The 23,851-nt window shown below is 49.5% G+C and overlaps 2 protein-coding genes across 2 annotated transcripts; both read left to right on the top strand.

Moving 5' to 3' along the window:
* Positions 1–11,625: 11,625 nt before the first annotated feature.
* On the top strand, positions 11,626–12,153 carry LOC147970457 (uncharacterized). Its single transcript, XM_087523445.1, has one exon. The coding sequence runs from the start codon at positions 11,626–11,628 to the stop codon at positions 12,151–12,153; it is 528 nt and encodes a 175-aa protein (XP_087379571.1).
* A 1,859-nt stretch (positions 12,154–14,012) lies between these two features.
* LOC147970458 (uncharacterized) lies at positions 14,013–21,809 on the top strand. The gene is made up of 3 exons (XM_087523446.1): positions 14,013–14,437; positions 20,827–21,096; positions 21,374–21,809. The coding sequence occupies exons 1-3, from the start codon at positions 14,013–14,015 to the stop codon at positions 21,807–21,809; spliced, it is 1,131 nt and encodes a 376-aa protein (XP_087379572.1).
* The last annotated feature ends 2,042 nt before the right edge of the window (positions 21,810–23,851 follow it).

Below are 23,851 nucleotides of genomic sequence, written 5' to 3' on the forward strand. Positions count from 1 at the left end.
AGCAGCCTCCAGTCACTGGTCTCCGTCGCCGTCAACGGGATTTCTGCCCCGCCGTTGCCGCCGTAGCAAGTCCCCGCCGAACTAGGGTATGGACTTGATCTTTGTGCTATTCCTCAATCTGATTCCTAGCACATTGTGATCATATTGTTTCTGGCCACGTTTGATAAACTTCTATCCAGTCAAAACGCTCATAGATTAGGTTTGATTCGAAAATTCTAGGTTTAGGTTTCCGCCGAAACCATCTTGGACCCACCGAGTTGAAAAACTCGGTCCCACCGATTTGGCTTATGCCATTGCACAAGTGAGACTCGGTCTGACCGAGAATTACTTATCGGTGTGACCGATTTTTGAACTCAGTGAAACCCTAGCAGTATCGGTGCCACCGAACTGTGACTCGGTCCTACCGAGTTCACTAGTTTAGGTTCCAAAACTGCTTCGGTATCACTGAGTTTGAAAATCGGTAGATCCGAGATGATTTCAGTGGGAAACTAAAACTAAGTTTTTGAATCATTATTTTTGCAAAAATCTCTGCATTTTGTGATGCTTATCCACTCTATCTCCTCTATAATCTATTCACAGGGTCAGCAGTCAGTTTGCAACATGTCAGACCAGAGTGACAGTCAAAACTTGTCAGAGCAGCAAGTGCAGCTGAGTGAGGGCACTAGCCCCTCAAGTTCCTCAGATGATGGCAGCAGGAGCACACCCAGCAACCTGCCTAAAGCTGCCACGAGACAAAGGAAGAAGAAAACCTCAGATTCTGAAGATGAGGACTATGTGGCAGAGGAAGAGGCCACTTCCAAGAGAGTTGAGCCAGCTCAAGGCTCAAAGCCAAGCCTAAAAATCAAAAGGCCAGCAGGCAGGCAGCCCATGTCAAAGGCTAGAGCCTCAACTAGAAGCCTGCTCCCATTGAGCCCGTTGCAGCTGAGGGCAAGAAAAGGAAAGAGAGAGTGAAGAAGACTGTGGCTAGAGTGCTTGGGAAGGCCTCCATCATGGTAGAAGAGGAGGAGGAAGAAGAGGCAGCTGCACCAGCGCCCAAGGCAGCCAAACTTATGAGAGATGCCATAAGGTCAGGGGGAGCTGCATCCAAGCCCAAGGAAGCACCTAAGGCTGCATCTAAGCCTAAAAGTGCACCAAAGAGAAATACAAGAAGCATCCCAGCCACTGAGAAGAACAAGGCCCCAGTGCCTGAGACTGTTGCAGAGGAAGAGGAAGAGAGTGTCCTTCGGAAGCTCAAGCCCAAGATCCCAGACCACAACGATGCTCATCCTGTGGCTGAGGATATGAAGCTAAGGAGAGACTCGGGGCTCAGGAAATGGAGAGAAGCAGATCCATATGCTTCTAGGAGAAGGACTGCAGTGGACTACAGATTTCATACCAAGGAGCAGCAAGATTTCTATGAGACAGTGCTACTTGACAAGAAGCCAATCGTATGTTACATGAGATGGGTCGACCGGACCTATATCAAGGATAATGAAGAGTACTACCCAGGAGTTCAGGACAGCTTCAAGGCGTGTGGAGTAGAGGACTTTGTTGGGCAGAAGCTCACAAAGTGGAACGAGGAACTCATCATGCAGTTCTACTCCATAGCTCACTTTTATCCAGATGGGAGGATTACATGGATGTCTGAGGGTACGAGGTACCACTCTACTGTTGAGGAATGGGCGAAGCTGATCAATGCCCCAGAGGAGCAAACAGATGACTTGGACATTTATGCCAAGAAAAAGATGGACCACAACTCCATGTCCAACATGTACAAGGAGATTCCGAATGAAGCACTTGACACGTTCAAGTTTGGCTCAGTGCATTATCTGCTATCAGGATTGCCTACGATCAACTGGATCCTTAGGCACACCCTTCTTCCCAAGTCTGGAGATCACAAGATGATCAGAGGTCACGCGATCAACTTGCTTCATGTCTTTGACGTGCCTCAGAAATTCAAAGTCATGAGCCTCATAGTGGAAACAATCAAAAGGACTGCGGCAGATCAGAAGAGGAGCTGTGGATATGCCCCTCAGATTCAGGAGCTCATCAACTCCAAGATGGGCACGGGCGTATATTTGTTGGATAAGGAACACCTGCCCATTCGTCCAGATTTCGAGAACAATGAAGTTGTGATGACAGAGAATGAACCATCATCTGCCCATGCACAAGCTCAGAAGGAGAAGGCGAAGAAGGAGAAAGCTGCCAGGATGCCTACTCAAGCGGAGGCATCTGACTATTTCTTGAAGACCAAACAAGAGTAGCTCAGTTACTTGATTGTGTCCACCCTGCGGATTGAGCGGAGTATAGCCACCCTGACTCAGAACCAGGCGAGTTTAGAGAGGATCATGGAACAGAGGTTCTATGACTTGGACATCAAGGTAACAGAAGTTCAGCCTGCAGTGGAGCAGCTCCAGGAGGACATGAATGAGAGGAGAGGCAGGACCACGACTCATGCGTTTGCGAGGGTGCCACGAGGTCCGAGGTCGTCTGCACTGCCAGTTGCTGACACCAGAGCTACAACGTCTGCACCAGCCACAGCCTCAGTTCCACCAGCTCCAGCATCCACTTCAGCTTCCACTCCGACCACGTCTACCGAAGGCTTCGTCCTTGGAGTGATCTGGACTCCACCACCACCTGAAGATCAAGCCTGAGCGTCGATCTAGTGCTATGCATTTTCTAGGAACTTTTTGGTAACTTGTTGCCAAAGGGGGAGAAGATGTATAGATCATAGGCTTCGAGAGAGAGAGTGTTGCTTTTCTCTCTTGCTTTATTTGCTTTTCGAACTTTGTTTGCTTGTGTGTGAGATACTACGTCCTTATGCCTGTGAGACATCGATGATCATGTGTTTGATCATAAGCTACACTTAATGTTTGCTTGATGCTTGCTTAAATATTATCATTCTATCTATCGTTTGTGATCATTCACTATTCTTGGTGATGAGTGCATGTATTTCAATCTTATCATTTTTTGAGCGCTCCACCAAGATGTATGTGACATGGAAGAGTAAACCATGATTCTAACTCTTTGTGCATTTGCAGTCCAAAGCAAATTTTAAATATGCACAAATTTAGGGGGAGCTCTTACTTATCACATACCTCTCAAAGCAACGATATATTTCATGCTTATTATCATTTCTCGAAGCTTTGATCTATATGTTGTCATAAATTACCAAAAAGGGGGAGATTTAAAGTGCAACTATCCCTAGGTGGTTTTGGTAATTCACAACAACATATAGCTCATTGAGCTAATACTATTCCAAGATAATTATTTCAGGAAAGCTCAATGATTGGCATGGCATGGATGTGAAAGTGGAACCCTCAAAATGCTAAGGACAATGAATTGGCTCAAGCTCAAAAGCTCAAGACTCTTCATTTTATATTTTAGTGATCCAAGATCACATTGAGTCCATAGGAAAAGCCAATACTATTAAGGAGGGATGAGGTGTTGCTTAATGAGCCTCTTGCTTCATGTGCTTAGTGATATGCTCCAAAACCCTCAACTACTTTCCCATATCCACATATGACCAAAACTCTAAGCCAAACTCGGTCCTACCGATTCTTCCTATCCGGCGCCACCGAGTTTCACCTGTCATTAGCCACTGCCAAACCCTAGCAATTCGGTTCCACCGATAAGGATCTCGGTCCCACCGAGATGGGGTTGCAAACTCTCTGTTTCCCTTTCGTAACTTTTCGGTCCCACCGAAAGAGCGAATCGGTCCCACCGAGATTGCAATGTAAACTCAGTGTTTCCCCTTTGTAACTTTTCGGTCTCACCGAGTTCCACTCGGTCTCACCGAAAGAGCAAATCGGTCCCACCGAGTTTGCCTGACCAACTCTCTGGTTAGCTAATTACCAAATCCGGTCTCACCGAGTTTGTGTAATCGGTCTCACCGAGATTACGTTATGCCCAAACCCTAACCGAATCGGTCCTACCGAGTTGCATGTCAGTCCCACCAAAATTCCTAACGGTCACTAGGTTTACTATTTCGGTCAGACCGAGTTTTCTGATTCGGTCCCACCGAGATTGGTAAATTGTGTGTAACGGTTGGATTTTGTGTGGAGGCTATATATACCCCTCCACCTCTTTCTCATTCAGTGAGAGAGCCATCAGAACACACACATCATTCCAACTCATATGTTCTGAGAGAGAACCACCTAATCATGTGTTGAGACGAAGACATTCCATTCCTACCATATGAATCTTGATCTCTAGCCTTCCCAAGTTGCTTTCCACTCAAATCTTCTTTCCACCAAATCCAAATCCTATGAGAGAGAGTTGAGTGTTGGGGAGACTATCATTTGAAGCACAAGAGCAAGGAGTTCATTACCTACACACCATTTGTTACTTCTTGGAGATTGGTGTCTCCTAGATTGGCTAGGTGTCACTTGGGAGCCTCCGTCAAGATTGTGGAGTTGAACCAAGGAGTTTGTAAGGGCAAGGAGATCGCCTACTTCGTGAAGATCTACCGCTAGTGAGGCAAGTCCTTCGTGGGCGATGGCCATGGTGGGATAGACAAGGTTGCTTCTTCGTGGACCCTTTGTGGGTGGTTGCTTCTTCGTGGACCCTTCGTGGACTCGCGCAACCGTTGCCCTTGGGTGGAGCCCTGTGTGGACTCGCGCAACCGTTACCCTTCGTGGGTTGAAGTCTCCATCAATGTGGATGTAGGATAGCACCACCTATCCGAACCACGGGAAAAACATCCGTGTCTCCAATAGCGTTTGAATTCTCCAAACCCTTCCCTTTATATTCTTGCAAGTTGCATGCTTTACTTTCCGCTGCCAATATACTCTTTGCATGCTTGCTTGAATTGTGTGATGATTGCTTGACTTGTCCTAAAATAGCTAAAATCTGCCAAGAACTAAAATTGGGAAAAGGTTAAGTTTTTATTTGGTCAAGTAGTCTAATCACCCCCCCCCTCTAGACATACTTTCGATCCTACAATTGATGATGCTATGACTTTGCTATGCTTAATGCTTGTCACTAGGGCCCGAGTGCCATGATTTCAGATCTGAACCTATTACGTTTTCATCAATATATGAGTGTTCTTGATCCTATCTTGCAAGTCTATAGTCACCTATTATGTGTTATGATCCGTTAACCCCGAAGTGACAATAATCGGGATACTTACTGGTGATGACCGTAGTTTGAGGAGTTCATGTATTCACTATGTGTTAATGCTTTGTTCCAGTTCTCTATTAAAAGGAGGCCTTAATATCCCTTAGCTTCCGTAAGGACCCCGCTCCCACGGGAGGGTAGGACAAAAGATGTCATGCAAGTTCTTTTCCATAAGCATGTATGACTATATTCGGAATACATGCCTACATTATATCAACGAACTGGAGATAGTTCTGTGTCACCCTAGGTTATGATTGTTACATGATGAACCGCATCCGGCATAATTCTCTATCACTGATCCATTGCCTACGAGCTTTTCATATATTGTTCTTCGCTTATTTACTTTTCCGTTGCTATTGCTATCATCACTACAAAGTACCAAAAACATTACTTTTACTGTTGTTACCTTTTGCTACCGTTACCACCACTATCATATTACTTTGCTACTAAACACTTTGCTGCAGATATTAAGTTTCCAGGTGTGGTTGAATTGACAACTCAGCTGCTAATACTTGAGAATATTCTTTGGCTCCCCTTGTGTCGAATCAATAAATTTGGGTTGAATACTCTACCCTCGAAAACTGTTTTGATCCCCTATACTTGTGGGTTATCATAGGCAAAGTACTGTCAGAGGTCTCATACCTCTCGACACGGGCATGTGCATGAAATACCAATTTCAACTCTTGGAACATCTCATATGCTCCATGTTGTTCAAAACATATTTGAAGTCCCGGTTCTAAGACGTAAATCATGGTGCACTAAACTATCAAGTAGTCATCATACTGAGCTTATCAAACGTTCATAACGTATGCATCTGCTCTTGCAACAGTTTTGTCACCTAGTGGTGCATCAAGGACATAATACTTCTGTGCAGCATTGAGGATAATCCTTAGATCATGGAGCTAGTCCACATCATTGCTACTAACATCTTTCAACTTATTTTTCTCCAGGAACATATCAAAAATAAACGAGGAGCTACATCGCGAGCTATTGATCTACAACATAGTTATGCAAATACTATCTGGACTAAGTTCATGATAAATTAAATTTCAATTAATCAAATTACTTAAGAACTCCCACTTAGATAGACACCCCTCTAATCATCTAAGTGATCATGTGATCCAAATCAACTAAACCATGTCCGGCCATCACGTGAGATGGAGTAGTTTTCAATGGTGAATATCACTATGTTGATCATATCTACTATATGATTCATGCTCGACCTTTTGGTGTCTGTGTTCCGAGGCCATATCTGCATATGCTAGGCTTGTCAAGTTTAACCTGAGTATTCTGCGTGTGCAAACCTGGCTTGCACCCATTGTATGTGAACGTAGAGCTTATCACACCTGATCATCATGTGGTGTCTCGGCACGACGAACTGTAGCAATGGTGCATACTCAGGGAGAACACTTATACCTTGAAATTTAGTGAGAGATCATCTTATAATGCTACCGTCGAACTAAGCAAAATAAGAAGCATAAAGGATAAACATCACATGCAATCAATATAAGTGATATGATATGGCCATCATCATCTTGTGCCTTTGATCTCCATCTCCAAAGCACCGTCATGATCACCATCGTCACCAGCTTGACACCTTGATCTCCATCAAAGCATCATTGTTGTCTCGCCAACTATTGCTTCTACGACTATCGCTACCGCTTAGTGATAAATTACATGGCGATTGCATTTCATACAATAAAGCGACAACAATATGGCTCCTGCTAGTTGGCGATAACTGTGTTAAAAAACATGATCATCTCATAAAATAAAATTTAGCATCATGTCTTGACCATATCACATCACAACATGCCCTGCAAAAACAAGTTAGACGTCCTCTACTTTGTTGTTACAAGTTTTATGTGGCTGCTACGGGCTGAGCAAGAACCATTCTTACCTACGCATCAAAAACCACAACGCGGTATAGTGATTGCTTTTTGATCTTCAGAAAGAACCCTGTTCATTGAATCTGATTCAACTAAAGTTGGAGAAACCGACACCCACCAGCCATGTGTGTGCGAAGCACGTCGGTAGAACCAGTCTCGCGTAAGCGTACACGTAATGTCGGTCTGGGCCGCTTCATCCAACAATACCGTTGAATCAAGAATCAACTAGTGATGGCAAGCAATATGTATATACCAATGACCACAACTCATTTGTGTTCTACTCGTGCATATAACATCTACGCATAAACCTGGCTCGGATGCCACTATTGGGGAACGCAGTAATTTCAAAAAAAAATCCTACACACACGCAAGACCATGGTGATGCATAACAACGAGAGGGGAGAGTGTTGTCCACGTACCCTCATAGACCATAGGTGGAAGCATTATTACAACGCGGTTGATGTAGTCGTACGTCTTCACGATCGACCAATCCTAGTACCGAAAGTACGGCACCTCCGCGATCTGCACACGTTCGGCTCGGTGACGTCCCACGAACTCATGGTCCATCAGAGTGTCGAGGGAGAGCTTCGTCAGCACGACGGTGTGATGACGGTGATGATGAAGCTACTGGAGCAGGGATTCTGTCGGTGTTCTGGGAACGGGGGTCCCCAGACTAGCCTGCCTGCGGCCCACGGCGTGGCTAGGCTGGCAGGTTCGTATGACCCACCTTCATCGAGAAGGCATTCAAGACCCTCGCAAGGGGCCAAGCCTCGTGGGGCGGATGATGCAAGACCTCCTCAAGAGCGGCCTTGCCAGGAAGGCTCACGAGGGGCGGAGAGATCAAGGCAAGGAAAACCTCACGAGGCCCCTCGTGACGTGAGCCATGACGATCGAGGCCAGGTCGGCGCCAGCGCGCGCAGCGTCCTTATTTCCTCTTTGGCGCTAAGGGGGCAAGCGTAGGCGCGGAGTACCGATGCATCAAGCAAAGGTTTCCATATTGGTGCAACGAGACCAGGACCAGAAGGACAGCAAGACGGAGGTCACCGTGGAGCCCAAGACGGCGTCATGACCAGAGCCTTTTGCAGGCGAAGACCACCTTTTGTCAGGATAGCTTGTACTAGTTGTCCCCTTTCGAATTGGCCGTTGTTGGCTCCCTTCCTGCTCAATATTTGGGGAGAGGACTAGGGCCTATATAAGTAGAACTAGCCACCACCATGAGGGGCATCGGATCGGCACCATCACAAGTCAACAGTTGATTTCGATCCTCACACACACAAACTCACCAAACACAAGAACACCTCGACCTCAGGAGGCTGTTCTTCCTCTTGTACTGTTCACCATTAGCCCAAGAGGCAATCGACCACCACCACACTGGAGTAGGGTATTACACCACAACGGTGGCCCGAACTAGTATAAATCTTGTGTCTTTCTGTGTTGAGAGTTCGTCGTGTTCGTCTGTGAGATCTTAGAGAGCTAGGGCGTGGATCGATAGGGAGGAAACCTTCGCTCGCACCCAGTGTTCGAACCTCAAGGGTCTGCTGGAACCCCAGATCTGACATTTGGCGCGCCAGGTAGGGGTGCGTCGTAGCTTCTCGTCCGTCGATCTGCGCTCCGCCGACACCGCGCTACGCCCACATGGCAGGCGCCCCGCCGCCGACTCCGACGACCAGCATAGACGACAGGGCTAGGGGGTTCCGAGCCCTGGCCCCCGCCCTGCGACGGGTGCAGTGGTCGCCCAAGTTCAAGCCGGAGATTCCGCCGCGCTACGACGGCGCGGCAGATCCGTCAGCCTTCCTGCTGGCGTAAGAGGAGGCCTTCCTCGAAGCCGGGGGTGATGACAAGGTCATGGCCAACTGGCTTCCCATGGCCCTCGCCGGCGAGCCGCGCACCTGGCTGCTCAACCTTCCCGGATCCACAGTGGCATCTTGGGAGGAGCTCTGCGGCCTCTTCACTGCGCTATGCTACACCAGCGCACCACGCGGTCGCGGCCCTGTTAGGCGGCTCACAGGCGCCGTCCTCAGAGCGCCACATCAAGCCGTTCCTCCGCCAAATCGGTGCCGCTTCCACGCGCTCGGGGACTCCGCCGGGCTGGGCCGCACCTGAGGCTGATCTCACCTTCAGCTCGGAAGACCACCGCGTCACCACCACCGGCTCGGGCATGCTTCTGATGCTCTGCACGCCCACCATCTGCGACGTGGCCGTCACCAAGACCCTCATCGACGGCGGCGCCGGCCTCAACTTGCTCTCCATAGAGGCTTTCATCCTTCTTCATGTGCCACTCGAATGGCTCAGCCTCAGCAAGCCTTTCTCGGGAGTCGGCGGTGGAGCCGCCCGCTCCCTAGGGTAGATCCGCCTCACCGTCACCTTCGGCACGCGCGACAACTACCGCACCGAGCTGGTCGACTTCGACATCGCCCACATCAGCCTCCCTTACAACGCCATCCTCGGGTACCCGGCTCTGGCCCAGTTCATGGCAGCGACTCATCCAGCCTATAACCTCATGAAGATGCCTGGAAGCAAAGATGCCCTCACCGTCAAGGGGGGCGCCAAGGAGGCCGTGATGGTACTCAAACTTGCCTTCAGGACCGCCGCGGCAGCGAAGTCTGTTGGCGCCGGTACCCCTGAGTCCAAGGAGGCCGCGCCGACCAAGAAGAAGCAGCTATTCACCCAAGACAAGGCAGAAACCAAACAGGTGTCGGTCGACGAGGATGACCCGTCAGGAGCCACCTTCACCATAGGCGCCAGCCTCGACCCCAGCCATGAGGAAGCATTGGTGAAGTTCTTGCGCGTGAACAAGGAAATATTCGCATGGGAGCCCAATCATCTGGTGGGGGTCCTGAGAGAGGTGATTCAGCACCACTTGAGGGTATGCCCCAATGTGCGCCCCGTGAAGCAGCGAGCGAGGCGGCAGTCCACGGAAAAGCAGGCCTTCATCATTCAAGAGACCCGCAAGCTGGAGGCGGCAGGTGCCATTCGTGAGGTTAGGTACCCCGAATGGCTGGCGAACCCAGTCGTGGTGTCGAAGAAAGGCGGGAAGGAGCGAATGTGCGTTGACTTCACCAACCTCAACAAGGCATGCCCACAAGATCCGTTCCCTCTCCCGCGCATTGACCAGATTGTCGACTCCACTGCCGAGTGCGACCTACTGTGCTTCCTGGATGCGTTCTCAGGGTATCATCAAATCAAGATGGCGGTGGAAGATGTAGAGAAGACAGCCTTCCTGACCCCGTGTGGGGTATACTGTTACACTTGCATACCCTTCGGGCTGCGCAACACGGGCGCGACCTTTCAGCGGCTGATGCACATCGCTTTAGGGCGGCAGCTCGGGAGAAACATGGAGGCCTACGTCAACGACATTGTGGTGAAGTCTCGGGAGGCGAGAACCTTGATCCAAGACCTGGAGGAGACCGTCGAGAGCCTACGCCAGGTGAACTTGTGGCTTAACCCAGAAAAGTGCGTGTTCGACGTCCCTTCCGGCAAGTTGATGGGATTCCTCGTATCACATAGAGGGATCGAGGCAAACCCAGAGAAGATCAAGGCCATAGAGAGCATGAGCCCGCCGCAGACCCTCAAGGAAATGCAGAAGTTGGTTGGTCGACTGACTACATTGGGGCGTTTCATCTCCAAGCTGGGAGAGCGCGCCTTACCCTTCTTCAAGCTAATGAAGAAGAAGGGCCCGTTCGAGTGGACTCCAGAGACCGACCGAGCCTTCCAAGACCTCAAGAGATATCTGACCAGCCCGCCGGTGCTGGTGGCGCCACGACCTCTCGAGCCTCTAGTACTCTATCTTGGCGCCACCCCATACTCCGCCAGCGCCGCGCTGGTGGCGGTTCGGGAAGAGCACCAGGCCAAGAGACCACCGCGCCCATCCGAGACAACGCAAGATCAGGAAGGCACGGCAAGAGCCGCAACGGCAGCAACAGAAGACCGAGCTCGGCAAGATGGTGCCACAGAGATTCACGCAAGCGACCGAGTGCCAGGGGTCACGTCATCTCAGGAAGCACCCCAGCTCACACAAGACGCGAGCCTCACCAACACGCTGGTCCTCATCGAGCACCCAGTGTACTTCGTCAGCACAGTGCTGCGGGACGCGAGGGCACGATATCCCATGCCTCAGAAGCTCCTGCTCGCACTCCTGGTGGCCTCACGCAAGTTGCGGCACTATTTCCAGGGCCACCCCATCAAAGTCTTCTCGGCCTATCCGTTGGAGAGGGTGCCTAGGAGCCCCAACTCTGCCGGAAGGGTCGCTGAATGGAACATCGAGATGTAGGCGTTCTAGTTGGAGTTCACCACCACCATGGTCATCAAGGGAGACGTGCTCATGGATTTTGTGGCGGAATGGACGGACGCCCCGACACTGGAAGTGGACAGATGGGTCATGTACTTTGACGAGGCCTGCGCGCATCAAGGCGCGGGGGCTGGAGCAGTACTCATCTCGCCCACGCAGGACAAGCTCTACTACGCTGTACAGCTATGCTTTCAGCATGGCGAGAAGGTCTCCACCAACATCGCAGAATAAGAAGGCCTCATAGCTGGCTTGAAGGCCGCAGCAGCTCTAGGAATAAAGCGACTCACCGTTAGGGGCGACTCACAGTTCCTCGTCAACTTCTCCAACAAAGTGTACGAGCCAAAGGACGAGCACATGGAGGTGTACCTCGGAGAAGTGCGTAAGATAGAAAAACAGTTCCTAGGCCTAGAGGTGCAGGATGTGCCCCGCAGCACCAACAAGGAAGCCGACGACATCGCCATGAGGGCATCCAAGTGGCAGCCCCAAGAACTTGGCGTCTTCGAGGAGCGGCTCTTCAAGCCGTCAGCAACGCCACCACTTTCAAGCATGGCGCAGCCTCGGGAAGAACTCCCACAACCGCCAGCCATGGGAGCCCCAGCTTGTGGCCCAAGCTCAGGAGCACGCTTGCTCTTGGCGCTTGAGCCTCAGGAGGGATGTTGGACCAAGGAGTTCAAGGAATATCTGATGCAAGGGGCACTACCGGAGAAGGAAGAGGATGCAGAGCGCGTGGCCCGTCAAGCCACGGCATACTGCATCAGGGACGGTGAGTTGTACAGGAAGCGATCGAATGATGTTTCGTTGTGTTGCATTTCCAGGGACCAGGGGAAGGAGATGTTGATGGACACACACAGCGGTGACTGCGGACACCACTCGCCGTCATAGACCCTCGTCGGCAAGGTGTTCCGTAGTGGGTTCTACTGGCCCACGGCGCTCAACGACGTAGCTGAGCTGGTGAAGTCCTGTGAAGCCTGCCAGTTCCACGCCAAGCAGATCCATTAGCCAACTCAGGGCCTCCAGACAATACCGCTCACATGGCCGTTCACAGTTTGGGGGCTGGATATCTTGGGCCCATTCCCTCGAGCGATAGGGGGCTACCGCTACCTCTACGTCGCCATCGACAAGTTCACCAAGTGGGCGGAAGTGGAAGCCGTCCACACCTGCGGATGTGGGGTTCCGGCAAACCCTTAAGGTTCGAACACTGGGGTGCAAGTGAAGTCTTTTCCTCCCACCGATCTACGCCCTAGCTCGCTAAGATCTCGCGGATGAACTCAACGAACTCGCAACACAGAAAGACACAAGATTTATACTGGTTCGGGCCACCGTTGTGGTGTAATACCCTACTCTAGTGTGGTGGTGGTGGATTGCCTCTTGGGCTGATGATGAACAATACAAGGGGAAGAATAGCCTCCTGAGAGTGAGGTGTTCTCGTGCCTGGCTAACTTGTGTGTGTGGGGATGATCTTCAGGCTCTCTCTATCTCTCTCTCTCTCTCTATCGTCTTCCCCTTTTTCTCCTCTTCCTATGGTGGTGGCTAGTCCTATTTATAGAGGCCCTGGTCCTCTTCCCAAATATTGAGAGGGAAGGGAGCCAACAATGGCAGGCTAATTTGAAGGGGGACAGCTATAGTACAAGCCATCCTGACAAAAGTGGTCTTCGCCTGCCAAAGGCTCTGGTGGTGATGCCATCTTGGGCTCCATGCTGACCCCCATCTTGTCTCCCTTCTGGTCTTGGTCTTGTTGCACTGATATGGCAACCTTTGCCTGATGCCTCGGTACTCCTCGCCTGCGTAGGCCTCCTTTGCACCAAAGAGGAAACAAGGACGCTGGCGCCCGCCTGGTGCCCGCCTGGTGTCGATCGTCATGGCTCACGTCACAAGAGCCTCATGAGGTTTGCCTCGCCTTGATATCTCCGCTCCTCGTGAGCCTGCCCGACTAGGCCATTCAAGAGGAGGCCTTATGTCGTCTGCCTCGCGAGGCTTGGCTCCTCGCGAGGGTCTTGGATGCCTTGTTGATGAAGATGGGCCGTACGGCCTGCTGGCTTACCCACGCCGTGGGCCGCAGGCACGCAAGTCTAGGGACCCCCGTTCCCAGAATGCCGAAAGTAGCCCCCGGACCCAAGGTGTGCTCAGGCTTGGCTTCCCAGCGAAGCCAAGGGTTAAGTACGGAGCACCGCAGGCCCCCAAAAGCCTGCGGCCTCAGTTGACGCATGGCGATTGATTGGACATGGGCGTCTCCGCTTCCCCACACTGCCTCTGCAACTGCACGACTTGACAAAAGGCTGGTGCAGGTAGCACTTGCCTTCATGGCTTCTTCTTCGCCTTGCTCCAGATCCCCTTCCTTGCTCTCCGCCACCGCTATCTCTAGATCCGCCCCAATCTCATCCCGTAGCCCCGATTCATGGCGCCACGCAAGGCCAAGGCTTCCTCGGTGCTGGCTTGGTATGAGCCAGCCCTCGAGGCGCCCTCCATCATGGAGAAGATCCTCGCCTCTGTACGCCTGCTGACGGCGGGCGAAAGTAATGAGTGGGGGGACCGAGCTCCGGCTTGCCTCGGACGTGCCGGAGCCTGAGGAAAGCACCTTCTTCCCCTCTTCTCGAGCAGTGTCGTCGTCGGGTTGGTTCCTCCCTTCTCTGATTTTTTACGAAGTCCTCTGCCACTACGGGCTGCACGCGTTGCATCTCCATCCCAACTCTGTCCTCCTCCTGTCCATCTTTGCCTACTACTGTGAGGCATACCTGGGCGTGATGCCGTCCGTGGCGCTCCTGCGCCATTTCTTATTCCTCCATGTCAGCGAGGGTCACATCTCCGGATGCGCAAACTTCATCGCATCCGGCAAGGCCAACTCGATCTCGAGCACCGGGAAGAGGGTCGAAAACATTCGGTCCAAATGGGTCATGATGGATGCCAAGTGCGCCGATCCGCGTCTGGCGTTGCCTATGGTGGCGCCCTCTCTTCACGGGGGATGGCCCAGGGCGGAGCTTGCTGATGAGCGGGCCTCGTTAGTGTTGGGGCAGATGGTGACCGACCTGAAGCCGGGCAACGCGAGGGCGGCAAAGGTGACGGGGGCCATGCTTCTGAGGGAGTTCTTGACCCTGCGAGTAGCTCCACTCCAGGCGCGTGCACGCCCCCTGTGGGAGCTTGAAGAAGAGGGGAACATGACCCGCCTGAGGCCTGATACGTCTCCAACGTATCTATAATTTTTGATTGCTCCATGCTATATTATCTACTGTTTTGGACATTATTGGGCTTTATTATCCACTTTTATATTATTTTTGGGACTAACCTATTAACGAGAGGCCCAGCCCAGAATTGCTGTTTTTTTGCCTATTTCAGTGTTTCGGAGAAACAGAATATCAAACGGAGTCCAAACGGAATGAAACCTTTAGAGCTAAAAACCTAATTCCACCGCCGCAACTTTCTGTATCCACGAGATCCCATCTTGGGGCCTGTTCGGAGCTCCGACGGAAGGGGAATCGATCACGGAGGGCTTCTACATCATCATCCAAGCCCCTCCGATGAAGTGTGAGTAGTTTACTTCAGACCTACGGGTCCATAGTTAGTATCTAGATGGCTTCTTCTCTCTTTTTGGATCTCAATACAATGTTCTCCCCCTCTCTTGTGGAGATCTATTCGATGTAATCTTCTTTTTGCGGTGTGTTTCTTGAGACCGATGAACTCTGGGTTTATGATCAAGTCTATCTGTGAATAATATTTGAATCTTCTTTGAATTTTTTTATGTATGATTGGTTATCTTCGCAAGTCTCTTCGAATTATCAGTTTGGTTTGGCCTACTAGATTGGTTGTTCTTGCCATGGGAGAAGTGCTTAGCTTTGGATTCGATCTTGCGGTGTCATTTCCCAGTGACAGAAGGGGCAGCAAGGCACGTATTGTTTTGTTGCCATCGAGGATAACAAGATGGGGTTTTTATCATATTGCATGAAACTATCCCTCTACATCATGTCATCTTGCTTAAGACGTTACTTTGTTTTTAACTTAATACTCTAGATGCATGTTGGATAGCGGTTGATGAGTGGAGTAATAGTAGTAGATGCAGGCAGGAGTCGGTCTACTTGTCTCGAACGTGATGCCTATATACATGATCGTACCTAGATATTCTCATAACTATGCTCAATTCTGTCAATTTCTCAATAGTAATTTGTTCACCCACCATAGAATACTTATGCTCTTGAGAGAAGCCACTAGTGAAACCTATGGCCCCGGGGTCTCTTTCTCATCATATCAATCTCCATCACTTTATTATTGCTTTGCTTTTACTTTGCCTTTTACTTTTCACTTTGCATCTCTATACCAAAAATACCAAAAATATTATTTATCATCTCTATCAGGTCTCACTTTCGTAAGTGACCGTGAAGGGATTGACAACCCCTAAGCGCGTTGGTTGTGTTGAGCTATTGTTTTGTGTAGGTACGAGGGACTCGCGCGTAGCCTCCTACTGGATTGATACCTTGGTTATCAAAAACTGAGGGAAATACTTACGCTACTTTGATGCATCTCCTCTTCGGGGAAATCCAACGCAGTTCTCAAGAGGTAGCAAGAAGAATTTCTGGCGCCGTTGCCGGCGAGTCTGCGCAAAAGTCAACATACCAAGTACCCATCACAATCCTTATCTCCCGCATTACATTGTTTGCCATTTGCCTCTCGTTTTCCTCTCCCCCACTTCACCCTTGCCGTTTTATTCGCCCTCTCTCTCTCTCTCTCTATCCTCCCTCTCTTTCTTTATTTGCCTCTTTTTGCCCGTTTGCTTTTTGTTTGCTCGTGTGTTAGTTTGTTTGCTTGTCGTTATGGCTAGTCCCTTATCTTCTCCGTTGACCCCTGAGTTCGAAATCTTTCACTTTAAACAAAGGTTAGGAGAAAACCTAAAAGATTCCTGGTCGAGAATAATGGAATCTCATCATAATTGTACCTCTGAAATAAATCTGAGAATTTTGCTTCGCAATTTTTATGTTGGATTAAATATGTCTCATAGACAACTCTTGGATTGCGTTGCCAAAGGCAATTTTATTGAAATCGATCCCCATATTGCACTTGAAATTATAGATAGTATAGTGGGAACACTACCTCAACAAAAGGGGCCTCATCCTACTCAGGAAGAGACAAAAGTTTTTGAAAAAAATTGTGAAGTTACTAAAATCTTGTAGAAATCTCTTGAACCTCTTAAGAACATTAGTGGAAATATTCACCGCATGAATATGTTGATTACCCTTTGCAATAAGCGGTTGGATTCTTTAGATCTAAAAATTTCAGAATATGAAGGGAAACGTAAAGAACCTCCCGGATTCGAGCTTGATTCTGCTAAAAATTTGAAAACCAAAGATGGCAATACCTAGATCTATCCTTGCTTGTTACGCCTAGCTAGGGGCGTTAAACGATAGCGCTTGTTGGGAGGCAACCAAATTTTATTTTTATTCCTTGCTTTTTGCTCCTGTTTAGTAATAAATAATTTATCTAGCCTCTGTTTTGGTTGTGTTTTTTGTGTTTAATTAGTGTTTGTGCCAATTAGAACCGTTGCGAAGACTTGGGGAAAGTCTTGTTGAACTTGCTGTAAAAAAACAGAAACTTTAGCGCTCACGAGAACTGCTGTCATGTTTATTTGGAAAGTGCTATTTAGTTAATTCTTTTTGCAGATGATTAATAGATAAATTCCTCACGTTCAGCAATTTATTTTAGAATTTTTGGTGTTGCATATCTTGCGCTAGCTACAGATTACTACAGACTGTTCTGTTTTTGACAGATTCTGTTTTTCGTGTGTTGTTTGCTTATTTTGATGAATCTATGGCTAGTAAAATAGTTTATAAACCATAGAGAATTTGGAGTACAGTAGGTTTAACACCAATATAAATAAAGAATGAGTTCATTACAGTACCTTGAAGTGGTCTTTTGTTTTCTTTCGCTAACGAAGCTCACGAGATTTTCTACTTTAAGTTTTGTGTTGTGAAGTTTTCATGTTTTGGGTAAAGATTTGATGGATTATGGAACAAGGAGTGGCAAGAGCCTAAGCTTGGGGATTCCCATGGCACCCCCAAGATAATCTAAGGACACCTAAAAGCCAAAGCTTTGGGATGCCCCGGAAGGCATCCCCTCTTTCGTCTACTTCTAAAGGTAACTTTACTTGGAGCTATATTTTTATTCACCACATGATATGTGTTTTGCTTGGAGCGTCTTTTATGATTTGAGTCTTTGCTTGTTAGTCTACCACAATCATCCTTTCTATACACACCTTTTGAGAGAGCCATACATAATTTGGAATTTGATAGAATACTCTATGTGCTTCACTTATATCTTTTGAGCTTTATAGTTTTGCTCTAGTGCTTCACTTATATCTTTTAGAGCACGGTCGTGGATTCATTTTATAGAAACTATTGATCTCTCATGCTTCACTTAGATTATTTTGAGAGTCTTAATAGCATGGTAATTTGCTTAAAATCCTAATATGCTTGGTATGCAAGATTAATAATAAAACTTTCTTATGAGTGTGTTGAATACTAAGAAAAGTTTGATGCTTGATGATTGTTTTGAGATATGGAGGTAATAATATCAAAGTCATGCTAGTTGAGTAGTTGTGAAATTGAGAAATACTTGTGTTGAAGTTTGCAAGTCCCGTAGCATGCACGTATGGTAAACGTTATGCAACAAATTTGAAACATGAGGTGTTATTTGATTGTCTTCCTTATGAGTGGCGGTCGGGGACGAGCGATGGTCTTTTCCTACCAATCTATCCCCCTAGGAGCATGCGCGTAGTACCGAGGTTTTTGATGACTTGTAGATTTTTGCAATAAGTATGTGAGTTCTTTATGACTAATGTTGAGTCCATGGATTATACGCACTCTCACCCTTCCATCCTTGCTAGCCTCTTCGGTACCGTGCATTGCCCTTTCTCACATTGAGAGTTGGCGCAAACTTCACCGGTGCATCCAAACCCCGTGATATGATAAGCTCTTTCACACATAAACCTCCCTATATCTTCCTCAAAACAGCCACCATACCTACCTATTATGGCATTTCCATAGTCATTCCGAGATATATTGCCATGAACTTTCCATCATTCCGTTCATCATGACACATTCATCATTGTCATATTGCTTAGCATGATCATGTAGTTGACATAGTATTTGTGGCAAAGCCACCGTGCATAATTCTTTCATACATATCACTCTTGATACATTGCATATCCCGGTACACCGCCGGAGGCATTCATATAGAGTCATCTTTGTTCTAGTATCGAGTTGTAATCATTGAGTTGTAAATAAATAGAAGTGTGATGATCATCAGTATTAGAGCATTGTCCCAAGTGAGGAATAAAAAAAAGAGAAAGGCCATATAAAAAGAAAAGGCCCAAAAAATGAGAGAAAAAGAGAGAAGGTACAATGTTACTATCCTTTTACCACACTTGTGCTTCAAAGTAGCACCATGATCTTCATAATAGAGAGTCTCTCATGTTATCACTTTCATATACTAGTGGGAATTTTTCATTATAGAACTTGGCTTGTATATTCCAACAATGGGCCTCCTCAAGTGCCCTAGGTCTTCGTGAGCAAGCAAGTTGGATGCACACCCACTAGTTTCTTTTGTTGAGCTTTCATACATTTATAGCTCTAGTGCATCCGTTGCATGGCAATCCCTACTCCTTGCATTAACATCAATCGGTGGGCATCTCCATAGCCCATTGATTAGCCTCGTTGATGTGAGACTTTCTCGTTTTTTGTCTTCTCCACATAACCCCCTTCATTATATTCTATTCCACCCATAGTGCTATGTCCATGGCTCGCGCTCATATATTTCGTGAAAGTTTATAGGTTTGAGATTACTAAAGTATGAAACAATTGCTTGGCTTGTCATCGGGGTTATGCATGATGAGAGCATTCTTGTGTGACGAAAATGAAACATGACTAAACTATATGATTTTGTAGGGATGAACTTTCTTTGGCCATGTTATTTTGAGAAGACATAATTGCTTAGTTAGTATGCTTGAAGTATTATCATTTTTATGTCAATATGAACTATTGTCTTGAATCTTTCGGATCTGAATATTCATACCACAATTAAGAAGAATTACATTAAAATTATGCCAAGTAGCACTCCGCATCAAAAAAATTGTTTTATCATTTACCTACTCGAGGACGAGCAGGAATTAAGCTTGGGGATGCTTGATACGTCTCCAACGTATCTATAATTTTTGATTGCTCCATGCTATATTATCTACTGTTTTGGACATTATTGGGCTTTATTATCCACTTTTATATTATTTTTGGGACTAACCTATTAACCGGAGGGCCAGCCTAGAATTGCTGTTTTTTTGCCTATTTCAGTGTTTTAGAGAAACAGAATATCAAACGGAGTCCAAACGGAATGAAACCTTCAGAGCTAAAAACCTAATTCCACCGCCGCAACTTTCTGTATCCACGAGATCCCATCTTGGGGCCTGTTCCGGAGCTCCACCGGAAGGGGAATCGATCACGGAGGGCTTCTACATCATCATCCAAGCCCCTCCGATGAAGTGTGAGCAGTTTACTTCAGACCTATGGGTCCATAGTTAGTAGCTAGATGGCTTCTTCTCTCTTTTTGGATCTCAATACAATGTTCTCCCCCTCTCTTGTGGAGATCTATTCGATGTAATCTTCTTTTTGCGGTGTGTTTGTTGAGATCGATGAACTGTGGGTTTATGATCAAGTCTCTCTATGAATAATATTTGAATCTTCTCTGAATTCTTTTATGTATGATTGGTTATCTTTGCAAGTCTCTTTGAATTATCAGTTTGGTTTGGCCTACTAGATTGGTTGTTCTTGCCATGGGAGAAGTGCTTAGCTTTGGGTTTGATCTTGCGGTGTCCTTTCCCAGTGACAGAAGGGGCAGCAAGGCACGTATTGTATTGTTGCCATCGAGGATAACAAGATGGGTTTTTTATCATATTGCATGAAACTATCCCTCTACATCATGTCATCTTGCTTAAGGTGTTACTCTGTTTTTAACTTAATACTCTAGATGCATGTTGGATAGCGGTCGATGAGTGGAGTAATCATAGTAGATGCAGGCAGGAGTCGGTCTACTTGTCTCGGATGTGATGCCTATATACATGATCATACCTAGATATTCTCATAACTATGCTCAATTCTGTCAATTGCTCAACAGTAATTTGATCACCCACCATAGAATACTTATGCTCTTGAGAGAAGCCACTAGTGAAACCTATGGCCCCCGGGTCTCTTTCTCATCATATCAATCTCCATCACTTTATTATTGCTTTGCTTTTACTTTGCCTTTTACTTTTCACTTTGCATCTCTATAACAAAAATACCAAAAATATTATTTATCATCTCTATCATATCTCACTTTTGTAAGTGACCGTGAAGGGATTGACAACCCCTAAGCGCATTGGTTGCGTTGAGCTATTGTTTTTGTGTAGGTAAGAGGGACTCGCGCGTAGCCTCCTACTGGATTGATACCTTGGTTCTCAAAAACTGAGGGAAATACTTATGCTACTTTGCTGCATCATCCTCTCCTCTTCGGGGAAATCCAATGCAGTGCTCAAGAGGTAGCAAGGCCAGGGGCCCTGCCTGACGATGAATTGGCCGCTGTCCTATGCCTCATAGTTGGGGACAACCAGGAGTACCCACCAAGCGCCTTCGTCCCCTTGTTCCAACGCAAGGATCGGGAGGAATTCATCGCCTCCAGGCCGACCTTTGATGCGCGTGGGTTGGTGCCACCGGCGCTCCTGGGAACCCCCACGGCACCGAAACCGGTGGAGGTGCCTTCTGACGAGCCCCGCGGGGAGGGGGGAGAGGAGGTGCACCCGGAGAAGGCTCTGGAAGAGTTGGGGGGAGACATCCCCTCTGAGCAAGGCCGAGATCCTCCGCGCCCTTCCCGACGATGCTCAGGCCGACGCCCGCCAAAGGGAGAGGGATCAGCCCCCCATCCTGACGAGAGGTAGGTCGTCGTTGGTGCCTCATGATGCCGCCTCCATCCCGATGCTGTCAGGCTTTAGGCTTCCTAAGCGAAAGTATGTCGCGGTGGATCAGTAAGTGTCTCAAGCTTCGCCTTGTCCCTGTTTGCACTCTTCATTTCCTGATGCTGGCCCTTGGTTGATCAGGCCGTCGTCTTCTGTGAAGAAGATGAAGGAGGATGCGGCGTCTGTGCCTCCTTCCTTAGAGAAAGGGGGGAGCGGCGCCCGCATCTCCCTAGCCCAGTCGTCCTTGCGGGGCCAAGAGGAGCTTTGCCACGTGGAACCAGCCCCCATGGCCCTACTAGCTCCGGAGGTGCCGGCGCCTGGCGCGACCGATGAGGTTCCAGCTGCTACGGAAGTCGCGGTATCCCAGACCCTGGTGACGATGTCGCCTCCTCCCACTGCTGCACCTCCACTCCCAGGTTCTTCTGCTCCTACTGCTACTCTGGAACGTGCTCTATCGGAGATGACCCGACTGCAGGCGGATCTCCTAGGCGCAGACCCACGCCTTGTGGCCGGGCGTCTAGAGTTGGCCTCGGGCTGGCTCCATTCTGACTTGGCGGTTCGCGCGGCGCTAGGCTAGGCCGTTGCGGCTTCTGAGAAGGAGAAGCAGAGTGCCGCCAACGCCGCAGCCGATCGTGAGATGGCGTTGCAAGACGCTGAGGTCGCCCGCGACCGCTGCCAGGTGCTGGAGGACGAGCTGCAGGGCTTGCGCGCCAAGCACGCCGAAGAAGCATGCTGCCACAAAGCGAGGGAGGAGAAAATGAAGGCCCGGGAGGACGCCGTCAAGAACTGTGATGCTGAGCTGGCGGAGTTGGGGCGGGCATAGGCCGCTGAGCGCAACCGGTTGGAAGAGCTTGAGCAGGAGGCGAAGGCGAGGGAGGCCGAACTCGACGCCAAGGCGCGAGTCCTGACCGAAGACCATGCGGCCTTTGCCAATCTCGAGAAGAGGTCCCGCAAGGCACTAAAGACGCTCTACGAGCACGGCCTAGAGAAGTCACTGGCCGCCGATGAGGACGGCCCCGCCCGGTTGCTTCCTCTCTTGGTGCAGGCGCTCGAGGAAGTCGTTGATGGCGTCGGTCCTATGGCGGAGGCAGAAGCTCATGTTCTGTCTTCAGCTGCATTGACTCGCGTCTTTAGCCACCTGCACGTTCGCGACCCCAGCGCTTGCCTTGACGGGCTGTTGGAGCCTGTGGCTAAAGACCAATACGAGGCTGCCGCCGCAGCCGTGCAAGGTCAGGTGGAGGCCTTGCTGAAAAAGTTCTGCGGCTTTGTCTCCGCTCCTCTGTCTGGTGATGTTGCCGATCTTGCGGCTGGTGGTGAAGGCGAAGACAACGTCGCTCACGAGGTAGCTCCTTCCGCAGGTGATGGCGGCGTCCGGGGGTGACCCGCGGCTACCCTCCTGTTTCGTTCCTTCAACATGCATTAGGCCTCGGGGAGGCGTTTAGACTTTTTCATTTGATATCATGGAGACAATGTGTGAGGACAATGTGTTTGTAATATTTGCTTCGAGATTTTGTGATTTCCTTCCTATTTGCTTTGTGTTCTGCGTCGGCAGAGCCCGGCCCCGCGCATACCTCAACCGCCATTGGGCCGACTGGAGACCAGGACGGACCAAGGAGTGAGGGGCTACATGACCAGTTAGGCTCCTGAGTCGCGATGCTCAGGAGTCCCCCTTGACGCGCAAACAGCTTATAGGGAGAGTTCGCGAGGATAGACTGATGTTCTACGTCGGCAGGGCCCGGTCCCACACATACCTCAACCGCCATTGGGTCGACCGGAGACCAGGATGGACCAAGGAGTGAGGGGCTACGTGACTAGTTAGGCTCCTGAGTCGCGATGCTCAGGAGTCCCTATTGACGCGCAAACAATCTCCATACATGCCCTAGCCGAGGCCTCGGGAGGGGCGCGCGACGCCCAGGTCCGGGAGACCTGGTTGGGTGGCGTGCACTTGGGTGTGGCCCGAGCGCAGCCCCCGTACCCAGCCCCCTCGCACGGCTCTCCCGAGGGGAGGCATTGCAGTGAGGCCGGACGCTGAGCTCTGGGCTCCCTGAGGTTGGTACGACCGTGGGGCCGCCCTCAGTTGTTTATCACCAGAGCGAAGCATAGTGCTTCCGCTTGTGCACAGGAATAGCCGCTCCTTGGCAGTGTCGATGGCCAGCATGGAGCATGGCGCTTCCACTTGTGCGTGGGATGGGGGGCCCCTCCGGGAGGAGCCCCCGTGGTGTGTACAGCCCTACCCTGACACATGGCTTGCACGGCAGGGCTGTGAGGTGTATCTGGGCACTCGTGAGCCAGCGCGGGACTCACGAGGCCCTACCTCAAGGCGGGTTGCGCCTGGTCTTGAGTCTTGGTGACTGTGTGTTCCTGTAAGGCGGTCAGGTGCAAGCACTCTACGTCCTCAGGTCCCGGCCCTCGAGCGAGCTCAGCCGCCGTTAGTATGCCAGGTCGCGATGCCGTGGTTAAGGCCAGGGGTGAGGGCTGGAGAGCCAGTAAGAGCTCCTGAGTCGCGATGCTCAGGAGCCCCCCTTTTAATGTGCAAGTGGATTGCACGGGGTGAATGTGCCCGTGGCGGGTGGCAATCGAGCAGATGATAACCATAGGCAGGTTAAGCAGGGAAGGCAA

Source organism: Triticum urartu, chromosome 5A (genome assembly GCF_056163025.1).
Source record: "Triticum urartu cultivar PI428250 chromosome 5A, HENAU_Tu73, whole genome shotgun sequence".
Classification (NCBI taxonomy): domain Eukaryota; kingdom Viridiplantae; phylum Streptophyta; class Magnoliopsida; order Poales; family Poaceae; genus Triticum; species Triticum urartu.